Raw genomic sequence first — 18,942 nt, forward strand, 5'->3', positions numbered from 1 at the left:
GCAGTTCAGCTTGTGGAGAGCTAAGTGTGAACCAGGCCAGGCACAGAAGAGCTAGCCAGTAGAAAGACCAGAAGTGGGGACATCTCTCGGCCCAGGAGAAAAACAGTCCAGCCCCAAGGTGGAGCTGAGGTGGCAGGCTGTTGAGCAGTTCTAGGTGACATCTGGGCCCCATCCTGTGCCCCCACCCTGCTGGCTCCTGTACTTCCCAGCCCCAAAGAACCTAAGGGAAACAGCCCACTGCAGCTAGCCAGGCAGGGTCTGGTTGTCCCTGCCCTGCCAGCCCTGTCACTGGCTGGGACTGTAGGTAACCAACAACTATGGCCAACTGAGGGCATGTGATGACTGGATCAGGTTCCTACAGCTGGGGGAGGCAGGACCTCATCACCCTGCAGAGCAATTCACCACAGAGCACAGGACTCAGTCATTCAGCTTTATTTTAGTGCTGGTTTTGGTTCCCCAAGAGCTGCATGAGATAGGCTTGCTATCTGATTGGGGCCCCCTGCGGGCTGGGCACTCTAGGCTTGATGCCTCTGAAAAGAGCTGCAGATAGAGGAATCATGCTTATTAATACCTCTGGGGAAGGCCCAGGCTGAGGGCAAGGAGAGGCCCCAATGCCACCTGGGGAGAGAAAGGTTGGGGAGAGACTTGGGCACAAAGTCCCAGTGGCCCCTCAACAAGGTTATCACCCCCAGGGCCCCAGCAACTCACTGGAACCAGCAGTTTTCTGGGCCAGAGTTCTTCCGTCTCATTTCCCATTGTACCTAATCAGGACCAAACTGCATTCTCAGGCAGCCAGAACCTGTTTTAATGGTTGCCTACTAAAATGCCTGTAACCTAGACTGCCCCTCAGGTTGTGGCCCTGTCCCTGAAGAGGGGACCCCAGCTTGGGAGCTGCTTGGCCCTCAGAGTGAGCAGAGGCTCTGGGAGGAGACACAGCATGAAGCTTACAGTCCCAGCCCCTCCCCACTGCTGGAGATGATTTAACATTGGAGAGAGGATGGGAGGAAGGGAGGGGCCAGCCCTCTCTGCCCTGCCTCATCCGCTCCTGGCTATGCTCCTACAAGAAAAGTGATAAGCAGCCTGAAACCTATGGCGCCAGGGCCTACCCTGCGTCCACAGTCCTGGCACGCCCCCCACTCCCTACCCCCTCAACCAGTGGGTGCGCACAACAGAAGGAAGCCTGAAGCCCTGGAAAAGGCTTAAGCACAAATCCTTTGCAAGGGTCCCTGCCAGGGTTCCAGGCATGGCTCCTGTTCCACCAGCCTCTCTGGGGCCTAGGCCTGGGAAGGTCCTGGTCTCAGCGCCTTAGGACGTGAGCAGCAGTATGTTCCTATGGCTGAGCCCCGCCAGCTAGCTCATCCAGAACTAGCCTCATTTTGGCATCTTTGAGACAGGGCACTGGCCCCCAGGCCGACTCATCTAGAGTGGACACCCATAAAGGGTTCAAAGCCCAGATGTTGTAAGAACTGGGGTGGAGCCCAGGCAGGGGAGGGACATGCACCCTGCTCCGGGATGACAGCTGCAGAGGACCGTTTCAGGGTTAGGGCAGAGGGAGCAGAAAAGTGGGGTATGTCTGTGCAGGCAAGGAGATGGGGGAGTGGTGGCCTAGGACAGAAGCACCAGGGAGCCTCTTCTGGCTCAGCACCAGGCTCCCCCAGGGGCCTCCCCAATACTGAACATTAAAGCTGCACCCTGAGGGGTCTGGCCCAGACTAGGCAAAGGCTCGGCCCCAGCCGGGGGGGAGGGGGGGCACTGCTGGCAAGATGGGCACTGTGGTTCTACAGTAACATAACCTGACACTACCTTTGCTGAAGACGACAGAAGAACAATATAAAACCCCAATACAGTAACACCATCCTGATGCCACCCCCTTCCCTACCTCTGAATGACAGAGAGTAAAGAAGGGAGAGACCCGTGGAAAAATCCCAGCAAAACATGGATCAGCTCAGGAGAAAGGGTCAAAAGTCCCCAAATCAACTCGGGCTAGGGTTAGGGGTAGGCCTAGTCTGTCACAGCCCATAAAATGAAAGAAGCACACAGGTCTGCCCTCTAGTGGACAGCGGCCGTGCAGCCGGTCTACATGATTGGTGGGCAGGGCTGCGCAGCAGCAGGTAAGCAGGGGAGTCACAAGCCACAAGCTCTGACGTAGAGCAGGTACAGGCCCCAGAAGGGACCTGGCCCACCCCGAAGGTGCTCGCCCAGGCCCAGTGGCTATAAACCTAGAACACCGTCAGAGAGCTGCCTGTGTCTGTAAACAAAGGCCCACCTGGTGCACAGGGGGCCAAGGGTAGAGATGCCTGGAGCCACTGCACACTCAGCTGCTGCCCTGCCCTGCACGCCCTGTGGGAAAGCCTTCCCTGGCTAAGGGCAGGTGACAGGTCAGTTTTAGGTGAGTAAGTTCTGTTCTATCACAGAAGAAACAAACCCAAAAGAGAAAAACTTTAACAACAAGGTCCATGAAACTTCACATCCTTAAGGCGTTCGTCATCAGGTTCAGTGTCAGGAGCAGCAGGGACTGCAGGATCCAGCCTGCCCAGGGCCCCCTAGGCAGAGTGCAGGGGGATGACAAACTTGCAGCCAAAGGGTGAGTGGTAGTTGATGCCCACCTCCTGGAAGACCTGCTGGGGAATGCCGATGTCGCACAAATAGACGCGGCCTGCATGCTCCCCCAGCGGCAGAGGCAGGCCCAGTGCCAGTGACCATTTGGCATCAATGCCCTGTTCAGCTTCATGCACAGGAGGGTCTATGCTGAGTACTGGAGCCCGGTTCTGGTTGGCCCAGGCCACAGCTGCCTTGTACCAGGGCTGATCCCGCAGGAAGGCGTTTTCGGGGCAATCCAGGCAGTTGATGACCAGGTCCACAGGGCTAGTGGGCAGATCTGCAGGTGGAAAGAGTGCTGTCTGAACATCCCTATAGGCAGAGAGCAGCCCAGGCTGGGACTAGAGCCCAGGTGGCACCAAGAATGTTTTGTTTTCTAGACACCACACCAAAAGCTGGCCTTCTCAAGGCTGGGCCAGGACACAGGCCCTGAGAGTTCCAAGGCCTGGTTGGGCTGGGTGTTAAAGACCAAGGGCATGTCAGCCTGATGAACCACTGCCTTCTGGGAGCTCCCAGACCAAAGCACTGTCCTGCTGAGTGTGCAGAGCTGCTCTGGGCACAAAGGCCTCACCTCTTCTGCCTTGTCTGGGCAAGTCTTTGTATATCTGACTAATGCCCCAAATACATTATGAGCTCTGGGAAGGCAGAGTCCATTGCCAAGTCAGCCCTCACAGGGAAGTCCTGTTCAGGGCTCAGCAAAATGAGAGCAAGCCTGCTTATTCTTCTCCAGACTAGCCTCCTCATTCTACTCTAGCCAGCCTGCCCTCCTCTCTGGCCTTTCTCATTCTCTCATAGGAATGGGTCCTCCAGTCAGCCCAACCTTTAAGAATGAGGAGGGAACCTATCACTATTTACCAGGCATTTAAAAAGGCTCCTCTGTCCTAACCAGGCTTCTGGGACAGTATAAGAACAGGATGCCTTGACCAGTATGTATATCTTGGACTGGCCTAAGAGGTTAAACTGACAATAGCATAAATAAACTCAAGGGTCGTCACTCTCAGACCTGTCTCCTGGGGAGATTGGGATAGGAAGCCTTCTGGGCAGCCAAGGAAAAGAATTGCCTGGAATAGGACATCATGTTCAAAGTTTCAAGATGGGGAACCCACATCTTGAAATGTGGCCCCCTTCTCAGGCCCCCTTCTCAGCTCTAGGCCTAGAGCAATGGCATTTCTCAACTAGAGACCCACGGCTTCCCTACTTAGAACGTGCCACCATGGGAGTCCCTGTGGGCCGTGAGGATGTCAAGAATGAGACTGGTGTCCTATCTTATCTTCTGGGTGCCTACAGGAGCCTGGCCCAAGGCTTAGGAAACTGAGGTTCTCATCTAGGCTCTGTCTCTGACTTGCCATCTGACCTCTGGCAAGGCCCTGTCTCTGGGCCATATTTGCTCTCTCCAATTCTTCTCCCCAGTTTCTCACGTAAACCCGGTGCAGTCAGACTTTGCCCCCACCACTTCACTTGAAACTGCTCTTGTCAAGCTCACCAGGGGCCTCCAACATGGCTAAATCCAGTGGTCAACTGCCAGTCTCCCTTTGAGCTTAACCTCGAGTGGGGCTTGCTGACGCAGATGATCACATGCTCCTTTCTTCACTTGACTTTCAACTACCATACTCTCCTGGTTTTTCCTTCTCCCTCACTGACCATTCCTGCCCTGTGTCTCCTAGGCTGGTTTCTCCCCTCCTTGACTTCTGAACAAAGAGCTTAGTCTTCCAACTTGTTTTTCTTTTGTTAAGCAACCAATGTAAAAGTTTTGTTTGTTTTTTTTTTTAAGGGACAGGTTCTTGTTATGTTGCCCAGGCTGGAGTTGAACTCCTGTGCTCAAGCAATCTTCCCATCTCAGCCTCCCCACTAGCTGGGACTGTAGGCACATGCCACCATGTCCAGTTCCCAACTTCTCTCTCTTCCTAGGTGATATTATATCCAGGCTTATCATGGCTTAAATATTATCTACAATTGTAACTCTAGGTTAGAGCCCTTCATTTAACTCCAGGTGCATATCACTCCTGCCCAATCAGCTTCTCCCCCTGTATATCCAACAGACGCCCCAAACTGCACTTCTGGTCTTCCTCCCCAAACCTCCTCTACTGAGTCTCTCTATCTCCATGACTGCACCTCGGTTTCTCAGGCCAAAACCCTTGGAATCATTCTTTCCTCCTTTTTTATTTGTTTTTTTTTTTTTTGGTGTGAGACTAGGTCTCACTCTGTTGCCCAGCCTGGAACAGTGGTGTGATCACAGCTCACTGTAACCTCGATCTCCTGGGCTCAAGCGATCTGACCACCTCAGACTCCCAAGTAGCTGCAACTACAGGCGTGTGCCACCACCATGCTCGGTTTGTAATGCTTTCTTTACAGCTGTAGCCAGTATACTTCTTGTTACACTCAGTCTGTTGTTTTGTATCATTCTCAAGTTAATTTATAGAAATCTTGTCACCCTAACTAAATATTAATGGTCTTGGGAACAGGGAAACATGACGATTTCCTCCTTTTATGTTCCCCTACTATAAATTCTTAAAATTTTTTTAGCTTTCCATTTTGAACTTATTTTATTTTTTTTAGAGACAGGGTCTTTGGCCAGGTGTGGTGGCTCACGCCTATAATCCTAGCACTCTGGGAGGCTGAGGTGGGAGGATCACTCGAGGTCAGGAGTTCAAGACCAGCCTGAGCAAGAGCAAGACCCCGTCTCTACTAAAATTAGAAAGAAATTAGCTGGACAACTAAAACTATATACAAAAAAATTAGCCGGGCATGGTGGCGCATGCCTGTAGTCCCAGCTACTCGGGAGGGTGAGGCAGGAGGATCACTTGAGCCCAGGAATTTGAGGTCACTGTAAGTTAGGCTGATGCCATAGCACTCTAGCCTGGGCAACAGAGCAAGACTCTGTCTCAAAAATATATAAATAAATAAAAATAAAATAAAAAAAGAGAGACAGGGTCTTGCTCTGTCGCCCAGGCTAGAGTGCAATGGTGTGATAACAGCTAACTGCAACCTTGAACTCCAGGCTCAAGTGATCCTCCTGCCTCAGCCTTCCGAGTAGCTGAGACTATGGGTGCATGCTATTGTGCCCAGCTAATTTTAAAAATTTTTTGTAGAGATGGGGGTCTCACTATGTTGCTCAGGCTGGTCTTGAACTCCTGGCCTTACGGAAGCCTCCTACTTCAGCCTCCCAAAGCACTAGGATTACAGGTGTGGGGCACTGCGCCTGGCCAGCCATTCTTAACTCTTCTCCTTCACCCCCTACATCCTTTTCTGTGGACTCCATCTTTCAAATTCATTCAGAAGCTAACCACTTGTAGCACCTGTGCCACTATCACTCTGTCTCAGCTACCATCATCTTTCTCTCCGATGAACAGAACAGCCTTTTAACACCTCTTTGTTCTCTTACAGTTCACTCTCAAACAAATCCAGAATGATTGTTTGGAACCTAAGTTGGATTATATCCATCCTCTACTTATTCCTCTAGTGAGTCTCCATCTTACCCAGAATGAAAGCCCAAACCCTTCTAGTGATCCACAGGCCCTTCACGACCCGACCCTGAGATTTCTAGGTCTCCTCCTTCCTGCCCAACCCCCTGTATCTGCCTTCTCTGCTTTATTTTTCTTCATAACACTTACTACCATCTGATGTAATACACATTACTTATTTGTGTGTTCGTCTCTCCTAACCAGAATATATACTCTATGGAAGAATGGATTTAAAAAACATCTGTTGCCATATCCCAAGCATCAACAGTGCTTGTTCCATAAATGTTTGTGAAATGAATAAACGGGTCTCCAGCTCTTCATCTGAGTAGTGGGGGAGGGAGAAGGGGAAGGTGATGGGAAGTAGGCACATCAACACCAAGTGTTTCACACACTAAGATTTAGAGGCAGATCATTATCCTTACACATGTGGTGCCTTTTCACCTGTCACCACTGGGTGGCACCACCAAACCATCAAACTACCAAGAAGGGATGAAACCTTCAGCCCCACCCTTTGGTTAAATGCTCACCTTTGAGGCTAGACACTTGTTGGCCTTGGGTCTTGCTGAAGAGTGACAGCTCATTGGTGATGGACTCCAGCATCTTGACAAAGTTGGGCAGGAAGAGGATGACCTGGACATCATGGTTGGCCAGATGCCTTCCACAGCTGATGCCCTGAGCCCCCTTCACGTGGGGCCCACATAGTAGGGCCACTGTAGGCCTCTGGTGAACATTTTTGGGATTCAACCTAGAGCAGAAGGGAAAGCAGCATTATCAGCTACAGATTTTCCAATCCCTGGCACCCCCTACTGGACAATTGCCTGTAGGCACCTGCTGCTCTCAGAGCTCTCTCCCCCAGCTCACCAAGTCCCAGGCTCCAGAGGGGGCCCAAACCCACTGCAGGCCAGGTCTACAGAGTGGCATGCCCACTGTCCCACACCCCAGCAGCACTTCATTGCTGGGTCCTCCCACTAGGCAGTTCACCCAGATCTTGTTCTATACAACACTGTTGCCAGAACACTGTTTTCTGAGCCATGAACACAAATGGTTCCTCCCTGTTTGACCTATTAGGTCCAAATTCTGCTTGGCAAAGAGGTTTTGCCACCTCTGCAGCCTTCTCTGCTCTTCTTCCCCAGCATGTCTGCTCTACCCAGAAAGGCTGGTCTCATCCTCTTCTGTACCTGTAAGGCTTTTCCCTGCTTATGCTCAGACTAGGTCCCCTGCCAAGAAGCCCTTCACTTTCCAAACTCTGACTTGCCTTTTCTTGGAGGTCCAGCTCTAGGCTTCCCTCTTCTGGGATTACTCTGGCTCCCATTCTTTCCTTTTCTCAACTCCTAATGAACTCACAGCAAGTACCAGTTCAGGCTCGTTCTCAATTGTCCTCGATCAGTTGCCAATCCCAGTTCTCTTTACTGAGCTTATTAGCTCACTAACACTAACAAGCAATGCTGTAGATATTAACAGTGCCTATTTCAGAGGATGCCATGTGGACTACTGGAGGCACAGCAGTGCCCAACACGTAGGAAGTGCTCAATCGTTCCCGACCATCAAAGAAGCAGAGGCTAGGGACTACCCACTCTCCTAGGCTGGCAGCTGCCTTAGATGAAGTCACTTCCAGTTTTCTGCTATTCAAAGCTGACACTCCTATGGCCTCAGAGAAGCCACAAAGCAAGGTGGTGTGGAGGATTAGCCCCGGAGCTCTGCCCAGCTCACAGGCAGCACAGTCGGCTCACAGGACAGCAAGGCAGAGAAGAGATAGACAAGGCTGCAGGTCTCTGCTGAGGGGCAGAGCAATGACAGTCACTGATTTCCCAAAGAGAGGAAGCAGACAGACACTGTCAAGCCAAAAAGGAACTTCGTAACTGCCCCCTTCCCAAATTCTGGAGAATTTAGAAATGTACTCTACGCATAGACAGCAAACCATTCACTTTCCTCACTACTTTTACACCTAGAAGAAATATGGTAGGTACTTCTCCCTTCAACAGATGCTGCAGTTCTGGCATCCGACTCACCATTTCCTAAATGGGTTCTCCCTCTCATAGAGGCGCACTCCACTACCCCCCTCAAAAGAACCAAAGCAGCAGCAGGCGGAGTACAGGCCCTGCAAACAGACCTATGCGGAGCAGAGACCCAGCTCTACCATGGACCAGCAGTGTCAAATGGGAAAGTCCTTCAGCTGTAGCTTGCTCATCTTAAACCATGCTGTTATTTACCTCTGAGGTGAAGTTATGAGGATCACATTAAAGCCCTGTGAAAAAACGCCATGGCACTTGGCATACATTAAACTGCAAGGTTACTAACTATGGGTTTGATTTCTCAAAGCAAAACCAGCCACTGCTGCAAAGGACAGGAGATCAGACGCTAAGAGAAAAGACAGGCACAAGTACGGCCAGCACCAAGGAGCTGGCTAGAGGGGAAAGTGACTTGGTGAGGACATTCAGCTCCTGCCCCAAAATTACCATTTCGGGAAGCTACGTAATGGCCTCAAATACCGGCAGAGGAGCTTGTTCCAGGAGCCGCTCCAATGGCTGCTCCGGGAGGAGGGCGGCAGACGCCATCCCCAAGGGCCCGATGCCCCTTCAGAGGGCACCTCACCCTACTCCCTCCTTTAGGCATCTCCACTGGCTCTTCCCTGGCACCGGAGAGGCCAGGGATCCCACACAGCTGGGAAGCAGCTTAAACTAAGGGCCAAGGAGGAATGAACACCACAACCCACTTCAAACAGGAAAGGGAGGCAGAGGAGCAGGGAGGGGAGATCTCACACCCAGCTTGGATCAAACCTGCTTTAATTACTATCACGTCAGAATCGGGAGATGCCTCCCATGCAAACACAGCATCCCCAGGCCCCGAGAATGGACAGAGGCTGCAGTGAGGAGCTGTGGGGTTTATCCACAATATCAGTATTCTGGCAAGAACCCCCAATACCATGGCTGGAAACACAAGCCAAGGACAGGCTTCCATTTCCCCAACAGGAAAGGGGCTCTGCGGGAAGCAACATCCTGTCGTGTGAGGCTCCAGATCTGTAAGTGCTGCTCAGGGAAACGAGGCTTTCCTTGCTCTGCTACACCGACATCCACCCTGCTCCCTCAAGACACCACTCTCCCCTAAGGCTGCCCATGTCCTCTTCCATTTTAATTCACAAATCCAACAGATACTTGTCAATTCTAATTTTGCTTTATCTCAATCTCTCAGAAGTACCACTGCTAATCATTCCTTTTTTCCGTGAATACTATTTCCTTGGTTCCTACACACTACCCTCTTGCTTTTCTCACCCCTCTAGCTCTCTTCCTCATCCTCATAACTGTGCCTTAAATGCTGGTGTTCCCCAGAAGCCCAGCTTAGGCCCTTTCACACCCTTCTCCTTAGAAGATCTTATCTATTCTTACACCATCGATAGGCAAACAACTCCCAAACCTCTAGCTTCAGCTCAGACCCTTTTCTGAACTTCAAATCCATACAGCTAACAGTCTATGTGGATATCTCACAGGGATTCCAAACTCAACACATCCAAAACAAAACCCACTATCTCCCCAAAACCTGCTCCTCTTCCCCCCTTCCCTATCACGGTGAATGTTATCACCATCCAACCAGGTGTCCAAGCTGGAAAGCCTGAAGGTCAGTGATCACCGACATTCCACTTTCCATCACCTCCAACACCCATTCAATTACCTTGCCCTGATGAATTTACCGTAAAAAAAAAATATATATATATATATATCCCTCATATGTCCACCTTTCTGATCCCTACTCAGCTGGGTAGGCTACCATCATCTGAGCCCTGGGTCAATTTTCTAAGTGTTACAGTTTTCACTTACCTTCAGTCGTGCCTCCACTCGGTCACCTGTCCACACTGTAGGCAAAGTCATCTTTTTTTTTTTTTTTTTTTTGAGACAGAGTGTCACTTTGTTGCCCTGGCTAGAGTGAGTGCCGTGGCATCAGCCTAGCTCACAGCAACCTCAAACTCCTGGGCTTAAGTGATCCTACTGCCTCAGCCTCCCCAGTAGCTGGGACTACAGGCATGCGCCACCATGCCCAGCTAATTTTTTCTATATATATTTTAGTTGGCCAGATAATTTCTTTCTATTTTTAGTAGAGACGGGGTCTCGCTCTTGCTCAGGCTGGTCTCGAACTCCTGACCTCGAGCAATCCACCTGCCTCGGCCTCCCAGAGTGCTAGGATTACAGGCGTGAGCCACCGCGCCCGGCCCAAAGTCATCTTTTTAAATACAAGACAGATCATGTCACAGCCCGACAGAAATCCCTGCAGCAGCTCCCTACTGCTCAGCTGCACCAAGGGCCGACTTTCTGGCCATGAAGAATGACTGACGGATCCCCAGCAGTTCCATGGTCTCTCAGTTCTCTTGGTACCTGCCACTTCCTACACCCAGAATACTTTCCCCCTTTCTTCCTTGCCCCTAAAGAACAGCTTGTTCTTTAGGACTCTAATTGAATGCCACTGCCACTGCTGCTCCAGGAAAGGTGACTGGGGTAGAAATATAGCTTCCTAGAGAACTTCCTATTTCTTCTGCAACAGCTGTATTTTATTCTTTTTTGTATCCTCAGTGTCTAGGATAAGGTCTGGTACATGGTATTAGTGAATGTCTACAAATAAAATAAAGCACTACTCCTGATGTATGAGCCCAAGGGGCAGGTAGGAAGGTGCCAAACCCCAGCTCCCCTACCTAGTTATCAGGGTGGTTCTAGAAGTTCTTGGGTATGAAGCTCGGGATTCATCTGCATCCCAGCCATTTAAAGTAAATGACGAGTGCCAAAGGCCAAGTCTCTGAAGGCTCCTGGAAGGAAGACCTCTGATAGTTAACAGGAGTCTCAAAGCCAGGCAGCTGCTGTCAGGAAAGAAAGGGTCAAAGGGTGGCTTGCTGGGAGAAGAATGAGGACTTCCAGGAAATGAGTAAGAGGAGGGGCAAACAAAGAAATCCAGCAGCTTCTAGGAAAGTGACTTCAGAGAGACCCTCAAATTAGACTGTCTAACGACTCTCCTGTGTGCATGCAAGGCATGGAGGTGGTGCCCAGGCAGAGCATCCTCACTCTACACTCAGCCCCTGCCAGTTAAAGGCATTTACCTGTTGGGTCCTCCGAGGAGGGTCAGTGCCATCTGACTGGCACACACACCTGTCATCTCCAGTCTCCGCTCCAGGGTCAGTCCGTGCTTCTCAGCCACGGATAGCAGCTTTTTATGCAGCTCATAGGAAACACTTGGAACAACCAGGCCAGAGTCTGCGGTTCAAAAGGTGGAAAGAGAAAGGGAAAGTGATTAGGGGAAACAAGGTTCAAAAATGAGTGTACTCGATCCAGGATTGTGTGAATGCCAACATTTTAAGACTGAACCTCCCCTGGCCCAGCCTCTTTGTCTTGTGGGGCTAAGGCATGCTCTGCAGCCCTCCAGAGCTCAAGTAGTAGGTGGTGAACTGAGTAACAACTTGTTCCAGGTCACCATAGAGCAGGGACGAACTTAAGCTCCCTCAGCAGTTTAGCTTTAGACTACGAGGGCCAAATCCACCATGATACATCCACCATAAACCGTCACGAAACGGCCAGCACACAGCATGTACCAGCAACCCACACACCACATTAGAAGAGCACGTGCTTTCCCCACATGGGCCAGTGCCGATCTGCGCAGTGGGCTTTTCTCACGAGCAGGCTCCTCATCCTTCCCGAGAAGCGGAACAGACACCAGCTAATCCTTCTCACCCTCTGGCCCCTGCTGTTCTGGTCAAACTCAAGGCAGGATGACTTGCTGGTTGCATCTGCTCCCTACTTCCTCTTCCTTCTCTCTTCTATTTCTATCTTCCTCTTTGCTTAAGAAATTCAGCTAGCAACTTATTTTCTCAAATAATTTGTCATTTTCTCCCCATCTGAGGTGAGTATAACGCAATACACCACAGGGAAAGAGTATATGGAAAGTAACCTATGGCTTGCTTTAAGCTACCTAGAATCTAGAACATTTTTTATTCACCACAAAAAAGACAACTCTATAAAGGTTGGGGAGAATTACTGTCATTAAAAGTACATCATGGGAAAAAATAAAGAAAAATAAAAATAACAACAAAAAAGAAAGACAAAACAACAACAACAACAACAAAAGTACACCATGGAAAGTACTTGGTTTTTCAAGCTCAAAGCCAAAGTCTGCTGTGGCTGGCATACTTGAAGTCTATAGTATTGTTATATGCATCCATATCAAACCAGTGCTGTTTCAGGGCCCAGAAAACCAAGAGAAGAAAGAAACAGCAAACTCAAAAAACTGTGATATGCAATGGACAACTCTTGCCTTGACAAGGTCTTCCTCCCTCCAAGATGCCAATGCCACCTTACAAGTGCGAAGGCCACTGGGCTGGCCACAGGGGAGCATATGCTTTGTAAAAGAGCCCCATCTGTCTTCACTGGCTGATGGACGAACAAACACAAAGCCATTGTGGGATCGCATGTACCTAGTTCCGTCTGGCAGGATCAGATGCCTTTTTAGATTCTGTGTCCTCAACTATATTGGACTGTAAATTCCTTGAGACAGGGAAATACATCTTGTCTTTCTTTCTTTCCTTTTTTTTTTTTTTTTTTTTGAGACAGAGTCTCACTCTGTTGCCCTGCATAGAGTGCTGTGGCGTCAGCCTAGCTCACAGCAACCTCAAACTCCTGGGCTTAAGTGATCCTCCTGCCTCAGCCTTCCGAGTAGCTGGGACTATAGGCACACACCACCACACCTGCCTGATTTTTTCCATTTTTAGTAGAGATGGGGTCTCACTCTTGCTCAGGCCAGTCTCAAACTCCTGAGCTCAAGCGATCCTCCCCCTCCTTGGCCTCCCAGAGTGCTAGGATTACAGGCGTGAGCCACTGCGCCCAGCCATACATCTTGTATTTCTTTAGCTCTTGCTTCCTCAACTTGTTCCAGCTATAATTATCAACACAGGTGAGTTCTCATCAGGTACTCAAATACATAAATGGTGTAAATCTAGTGCTATTTATGGCCTGGCCTAACTCTAAGGTAGAAGTTCCATTATTCCAGTGTCCTACAGAGAAAAAAACTGTCTTCCTCACTGGTATTCAGGAAAAATCTCTTGAGGTTCTATCAGGTATCCAGTCTTGTCTGCATAGACTCTTAAAACCACACAGAATGAGGCTACAGCTTTATGTTTCAACAATAGGAAATCAAGCACAAAGACTGAACCTATAGCCCCCAGGTCTGTAACCTCTCAAGGGAAGACAGAATAATAATATAATGATGATGATAAAAAACGTTTAACATATCAAAATAAACACTATCCTGTGGGTTAACAGAGCACCTCTACTTGCCCAAGTCCTATTCCTGTCTTGGGCAGAGACAACAAACAGTGCCACGAGATGCACTCAATCTCTCCTCCAGCTCTTTCTGAAATGTCAGTTCATTGATGTTCCAGGTGCCAATGCTGGAGGCTACTGCCTGACCTTGCATGTCAACAGCTGATTAAAACAGCCACTTTTATGGCCTGCTTCAGACACACACATATTATCAGAACTAATTAAGCTGAACAGTTCTAAAGAGTCCCATGCCACTAACAACCCCAAACCTGTCAGACAAGTCACGCACCTCCCTATTTCAAACACGCTCTTTACCTGCAAAGTCACGCAAGGTAGAGCTTTCACTCAAGTCTACGCATTTCTTCACCTATTTATCAGTATTCTTTCTGTTGGATTTGAAATGCATCAGGGCAGTGACTCTTGGGGCTGCTACTCCACAAATCAAGTTTGCTTTCTGGGTCTGGCTCTTGTGCTATGTATACAGGCAGGCAGCCTCCTCTGGTTCTGAGGGCTCTCTCGGAGCAGGCAGAAGCATTTTCTGCTAGCTATCCCCTCAAAATCCTTAGGCGTCCAAAACTCCTGGTATAGGGAGAGGAAAGATCACCCCACCCTGGCTGGCTAGATGCTGCAGCTGAAAATAGTGAGGCTATTACCATCCCTTCATTGATCTGTGTTAGGGGGGCAGGGCACCGTTGATCAACTGGCATATTTTTGTAGTCTAGGGAAAGACAAGGCCAAGAACCCTGTCTGCTCAGAGTCTGGCAGTTGCAGGGTCTAGGACTCCACTGTACCCTGATTGCTTCTCTGAAAGGAACGTGCCAGCACCACAAAATGTTCCTTTTAAACATTTATACACAAAGTCCAACCAGTTAGACTGGCTTATCAGAAACAGGCAGAGGGAATAAAATAAACTCCAAAGGAAGGGAACCAAGAACATAGCGTGTAAATTGCAAACAATAACACTGCAAAAGCCTGAACGTGGGCCAAGCCTAATTATGTTTGGGTTGGAAAGTGAATCTTTTATTGTTCAGAATCAAGGCAGTAAAATCAGTTAGGGTTTCTCTGAATATTAGTATGTATTTTACAGCTGTTGGTAAAACAAGAGAGATATAATTATAACCAGTTTGTGACATGCCGAGTACTTCTTATGATCTGATTTAACCTTAGGGTGTCAAGGAAAACCAACTCAAGCACACTCACTACAGGCCAGGAAAGAAGACTCCTCCCCGCAAAACTGACCTCCACTGCATGAGGCTGGGGTGGTCTCTTCGGGCCATGGAACCCAGTGGCCTAGCACTGCACGTGCCTGCTTCAGTCTGCCCCTGGGGTCGTGTCCTCACTTTTGCACTGCTCACTGCAGCACACCTCCCTTATGGACACACACGCACGCTCTTACGCCCTCCATCACACTTCACCCTCAGACACCCTTCAGTGCCATGTCATGTCCAAGCTCTCTCTCTCCTTCCAACAGCCTGGCCTTTCTGCTGTGTAACAAGGACCCCACAACAAAGCGCCACCTCAGACCTAACACAATCCTCTCACTGACGCGGCCCTCTGACTGGAAAGGCCGTGTGTGTCTCATGTCTTGTCAGTGAGAAGCACAGCTCATTAGCAGGCAGGGGATTTCTCCAGGACTGTGAATTCTGATTCCATTCTGTGGTGGTCACAAAATTGGGCGGCAATGTCACACTGGTTCTTTTTGGGATATAAAGCCATTGGTAAATTTATACTCTCAGAGCAGTGTCCATACAGCCGCTCTAGGCCTACATTAAAGTGACCACAATTTGCTGGCAAGGCAATTTGGTGTCAAGTGTATGTCTGAAGGAAGGATTTGTTATAAGAAGCCTACATACATACTCCCAATACTCTATTTTGGCCCAAAAGACCTCTCCCCACCTGGGCCTGTCTGCTCACCACCGTCACCTGGCACCCAACCTGCACTGCACCCCAGACATCTTGGCTGCCTTTTGGTTCCTAAATACCCCAAGTTCCTTCTGGCTTCAAGAAACAGGTCCCTTCACATGCTTTCCCTCTCCTGGCATTCTCTTCTCTCTTCCAACACCACCCCCGCACACAGCTGGCTCCTCATTCTTCAGGGCCAGCATGCCCCTATTTCCTTCACTGTATTCACTACGTCTGACTCTCTCCATACCACGCCCCTCCCTGATTTACAACAACCACCCTGTCCACACTGGACCTTATTCCTCCAGGCTAATACTCCACTGGAACAAGCTTTGGACTCCAGAGGTAAAGAACTGCTCAACAAGATAACTTACTAATTATGACGGGAAAAATTATCTTTACAATGAAGAAATCTGACAGATGACACCTTACCAAGTGATCAAACTTAGCCCCAGTGATGGGACAAACTGATGTGACACATTGAGAAAGACACAACCCCACTAAAATCCTGGAAAACATGTTTAACATGGATCAAATCAAAAGGAAACAATCAAAACTAAGGGACATTCTGCAAATCAACTGGCCTAGACTCTTCACAAATATCAATCTCACAAAGACAACAAAAGTTGTGAGAACTATTCTAGATTAAAAGAAACAACAGAGATAATATGACAACTGAATGTAATGTGCAACGGTTGATTAAAAATGCAGCTATCAAGGACATTATTGGAACAATTGGAAAGTTTTACATATGGAGCATGTATTAGACAACACTTTAAAATTTCCTGCGAGCAATCCTGTCATGTAATAAATATTCCACTGAATATATGTCTTGTGGCAGTACTTAGGGGTGAAATGTAATGATGAGTGAAACCAAATCTCAAATGGGTCAGAAATGTGTGTGTGTGTGTGTATGTATTTATTTTATATGAAGCAAATGTGTCAAAATGTTGACTGGTGAAGCTAAATGAAGAGTATATGGCATGTTCATTATACTATCCTAGCAACTTTTCTGAAAGTTTGAAATTTTTTTTTTTTTTTTGAGACAGACTGTCACTTTGTTGCCCAGGCTAGAGTGAGTGCCGTGGCGTCAGCCTAGCTCACAGCAACCTCAAACTCCTGGGCTTAAGCGATCCTCCTGCCTCAGCCTCCTGAGTAGCTGGGACTACAGGCATGCACCATTATGCCTGGCTAATTTTTTCTATATATATTTTTAGTTGGCCAGATAGTTTCTTTTTTTGTTTTTAGTAGAGACGGGGTCTCGCTCAGGCTGGTCTCGAACTCCTGACCTCGAGCGATCCACCCGCCTCGGCCTCCCAGAGGGCTAGGATTACAGGCGTGAGCCACCACGCCCAGCTGAAATTTTTTATTATCTTAATTATTTTTTAATATGAAGGAGGGCAAGTGAAGAGGGAGGTTCATTTTGCCTTTTTTTTTTTCAGACACAGTATCGGTCTGTAGCCCTGGGTAGAGTGCAGTGGCATCAGCCTAGCTCACGGTAACCTCAAACCCCTGGGCTCAAGCAATCCTCCTGCCTCCAGTCCCAGCCCAAGCAGCTGGGACTACAGGTGTGTGCCATAATGCCCGGCTAATTTTTTCTATTTTCAGTAGAGACAGGGTCTCACTCTCACTCAGGTTGGTCTTGAACTCCTGAGTTCAAGTGATCCTCCCACCTTGGCCTCCCAGAATGCTAGGATTATAGACATGAGCCACCATGCCTGGCCAAAACTTTTTTTATAAAAAGTTGGAGAGAAAAAAGAGAAACAGAAAGTGCTTCCACATATGATCAACAAGTTTGCAGAGTAACAACACACCAAGTCAGTGGTGAATGTCAGGGAGTAGAAAAGATAAAGAGTATAAAGACAGACCCTGTACCCAGAATCTTATAATCTAGCTGGAAACAAAAAATGCGTATGTGCAAACATCAGAGCATACGCAACAGTCCTAAACTGTGTTACCCTGAGCACAAGTGCAAAGTGTGGATTTTAAGTTCTCAATTTGAACAATGCCTTGAAAGCCAGGCAGGATTGTAGTCATAATGAACAGAAGAGGGACTCCAGGTAGAGCTGGGGAGGAACCATGAACAAAGCTCCAGAGGCCAGAATGGGTGTGACACCCAGAGACTGGTGTGAAAGCTCAGCTTAGAGTAGTGGGCAGGGCCAGACTTCAGAAGGCTTTAAAAACTGAGTTGTTTTATGCAAGTTGTCTTAAGCAATATGAAATTGACAGGTTAGAAAATGAGGCTAAGAAGACCAGGAATTGATTTCAAGGGACATAGGGAACCTATGGGGTAGCACAAGAACTAAAAGGTCATGAGAATTTCAAGGGGAAATCTGAAGGAAGATGAGAATCTGGAGCCAGAATGAATACTACTGAGGATAAAGAAAAATTTTCTGCCAGGGCTGCTACAGAGCAAATCCCCAGTGTCTGCTATTACATTTTAAAAAATGGCCTCCTGAGTCCGTTCCAGACTTGAATTTTCATGAAAAGGAACAGGGAAAGGTAGTCCCAGAGTTTCATGCTGGACACTTAAAGAATGGCGAGTCCACTGAAACAAATGGGAATGCCAAAGAGTCAAGGATACAGGTGGGTGTGAACAACTCAGCTTTGGTGTGTTCAATTTGAGGATGGTAGATACACTGAAATCAAACTTTCTCACTGTCTAGACACTTGTGGCTCTGAAATGGCCAGAGACACATATTAGTAAAGGAGTCACATCAGCACAGACTGATGCAGTTCTGGAATGACCAACTGGCAGCTTCATCAAAAACTCAGGTGTCAGGCCATAATCCTCCAGCCCTTAGTTTGAGCTTAAACTCTTTAAATGCTGGCAACAAGTTGCCAAGAGACCTTTTCTAGTGGCATAAGAGTTCAGCCAAGACACCTGTCGTAACAGTACTGCTCAAAAAACTCATAATATCACTAATGACTACAACCAAACCCTTGAGGCCTGGCCTATGACAACCATCCATCTTATTATTCAAGCCCAGAAACTCTGAAGAATTCCAAGTTAAAGAGACTGATTACTTCTTCCACTCCTGGCAATGGAGGATCCGCTAGAACCCAAGGTTCCCCAAATCAACCAAGCCACTGTCAAGGACATCTGCCTGCTGAGACACAATTTCAGAAACTAGGCTCATTTGCTCTGCTCAATAAAAAACTGTGACACTTGGTGCAGGAGCACAGGTTTATCAGAGCAGAACACCTCCTAGAATGTACTTCCTGGTGTCTCCCTCTGGCTCTCTCTCAGAATGACATCCCTGTAGCACCTGATCTAGCCTGTATGCACAGGATGGGGGGCGGAGACTAAGGCAGGAACCTGTGTGGGTTGGGTCTACGGTATGAGGCGGCAATGAGATGAGGACCAGCTCCACTGCAACAGAGATTCTCTGAGCGAGAAGGATTCTCTTTAGGAGTACGACAGCTGCTGAAGGACGCCTCGCTACCTTCAGCATAAAATTCTTCAGTAGCACTTCTAAACGCCAAGATTTATTTCTTCCTGAATTCCGTTTGAACACACACCACACAAAATCAACACAGATTTCCTGACCACCTGTTTTGAGATATAAAAGCACTGCTGGTCAGCTGGGCATGGTAGCTCACGCCTGTAATCCCAGCACTATGAGAGGCCAAGGCAGGAGGATCACTTGAGGCCTGGACTTTGAGACTAGCCTGGGCAACAAAACAACACC

General features: G+C 48.5%; 1 protein-coding gene across 2 annotated transcripts in view; it reads right to left on the reverse strand.

The window, feature by feature from the left end:
• Positions 1-416: 416 nt before the first annotated feature.
• EDC3 (enhancer of mRNA decapping 3) overlaps positions 417-18,942 on the reverse strand; it is a 56,625-nt gene continuing 38,099 nt past the window's right edge. For both annotated transcript variants that reach the window (XM_045532072.1, XM_045532083.1), the window contains 3 exons: positions 11,137-11,290; positions 6,587-6,804; positions 417-2,878 (listed from right to left, as the gene is read on the reverse strand). In XM_045532072.1, coding sequence (XP_045388028.1) covers positions 2,544-2,878; positions 6,587-6,804; positions 11,137-11,290 — 707 coding nt within the window. In that variant the 3' untranslated portion in view covers positions 417-2,543. The remainder of the gene's footprint in view (positions 2,879-6,586; positions 6,805-11,136; positions 11,291-18,942) is intronic.

Source organism: Lemur catta, chromosome 1, assembly GCF_020740605.2.
Source record: "Lemur catta isolate mLemCat1 chromosome 1, mLemCat1.pri, whole genome shotgun sequence".
Classification (NCBI taxonomy): Eukaryota; Metazoa; Chordata; class Mammalia; order Primates; family Lemuridae; genus Lemur; species Lemur catta.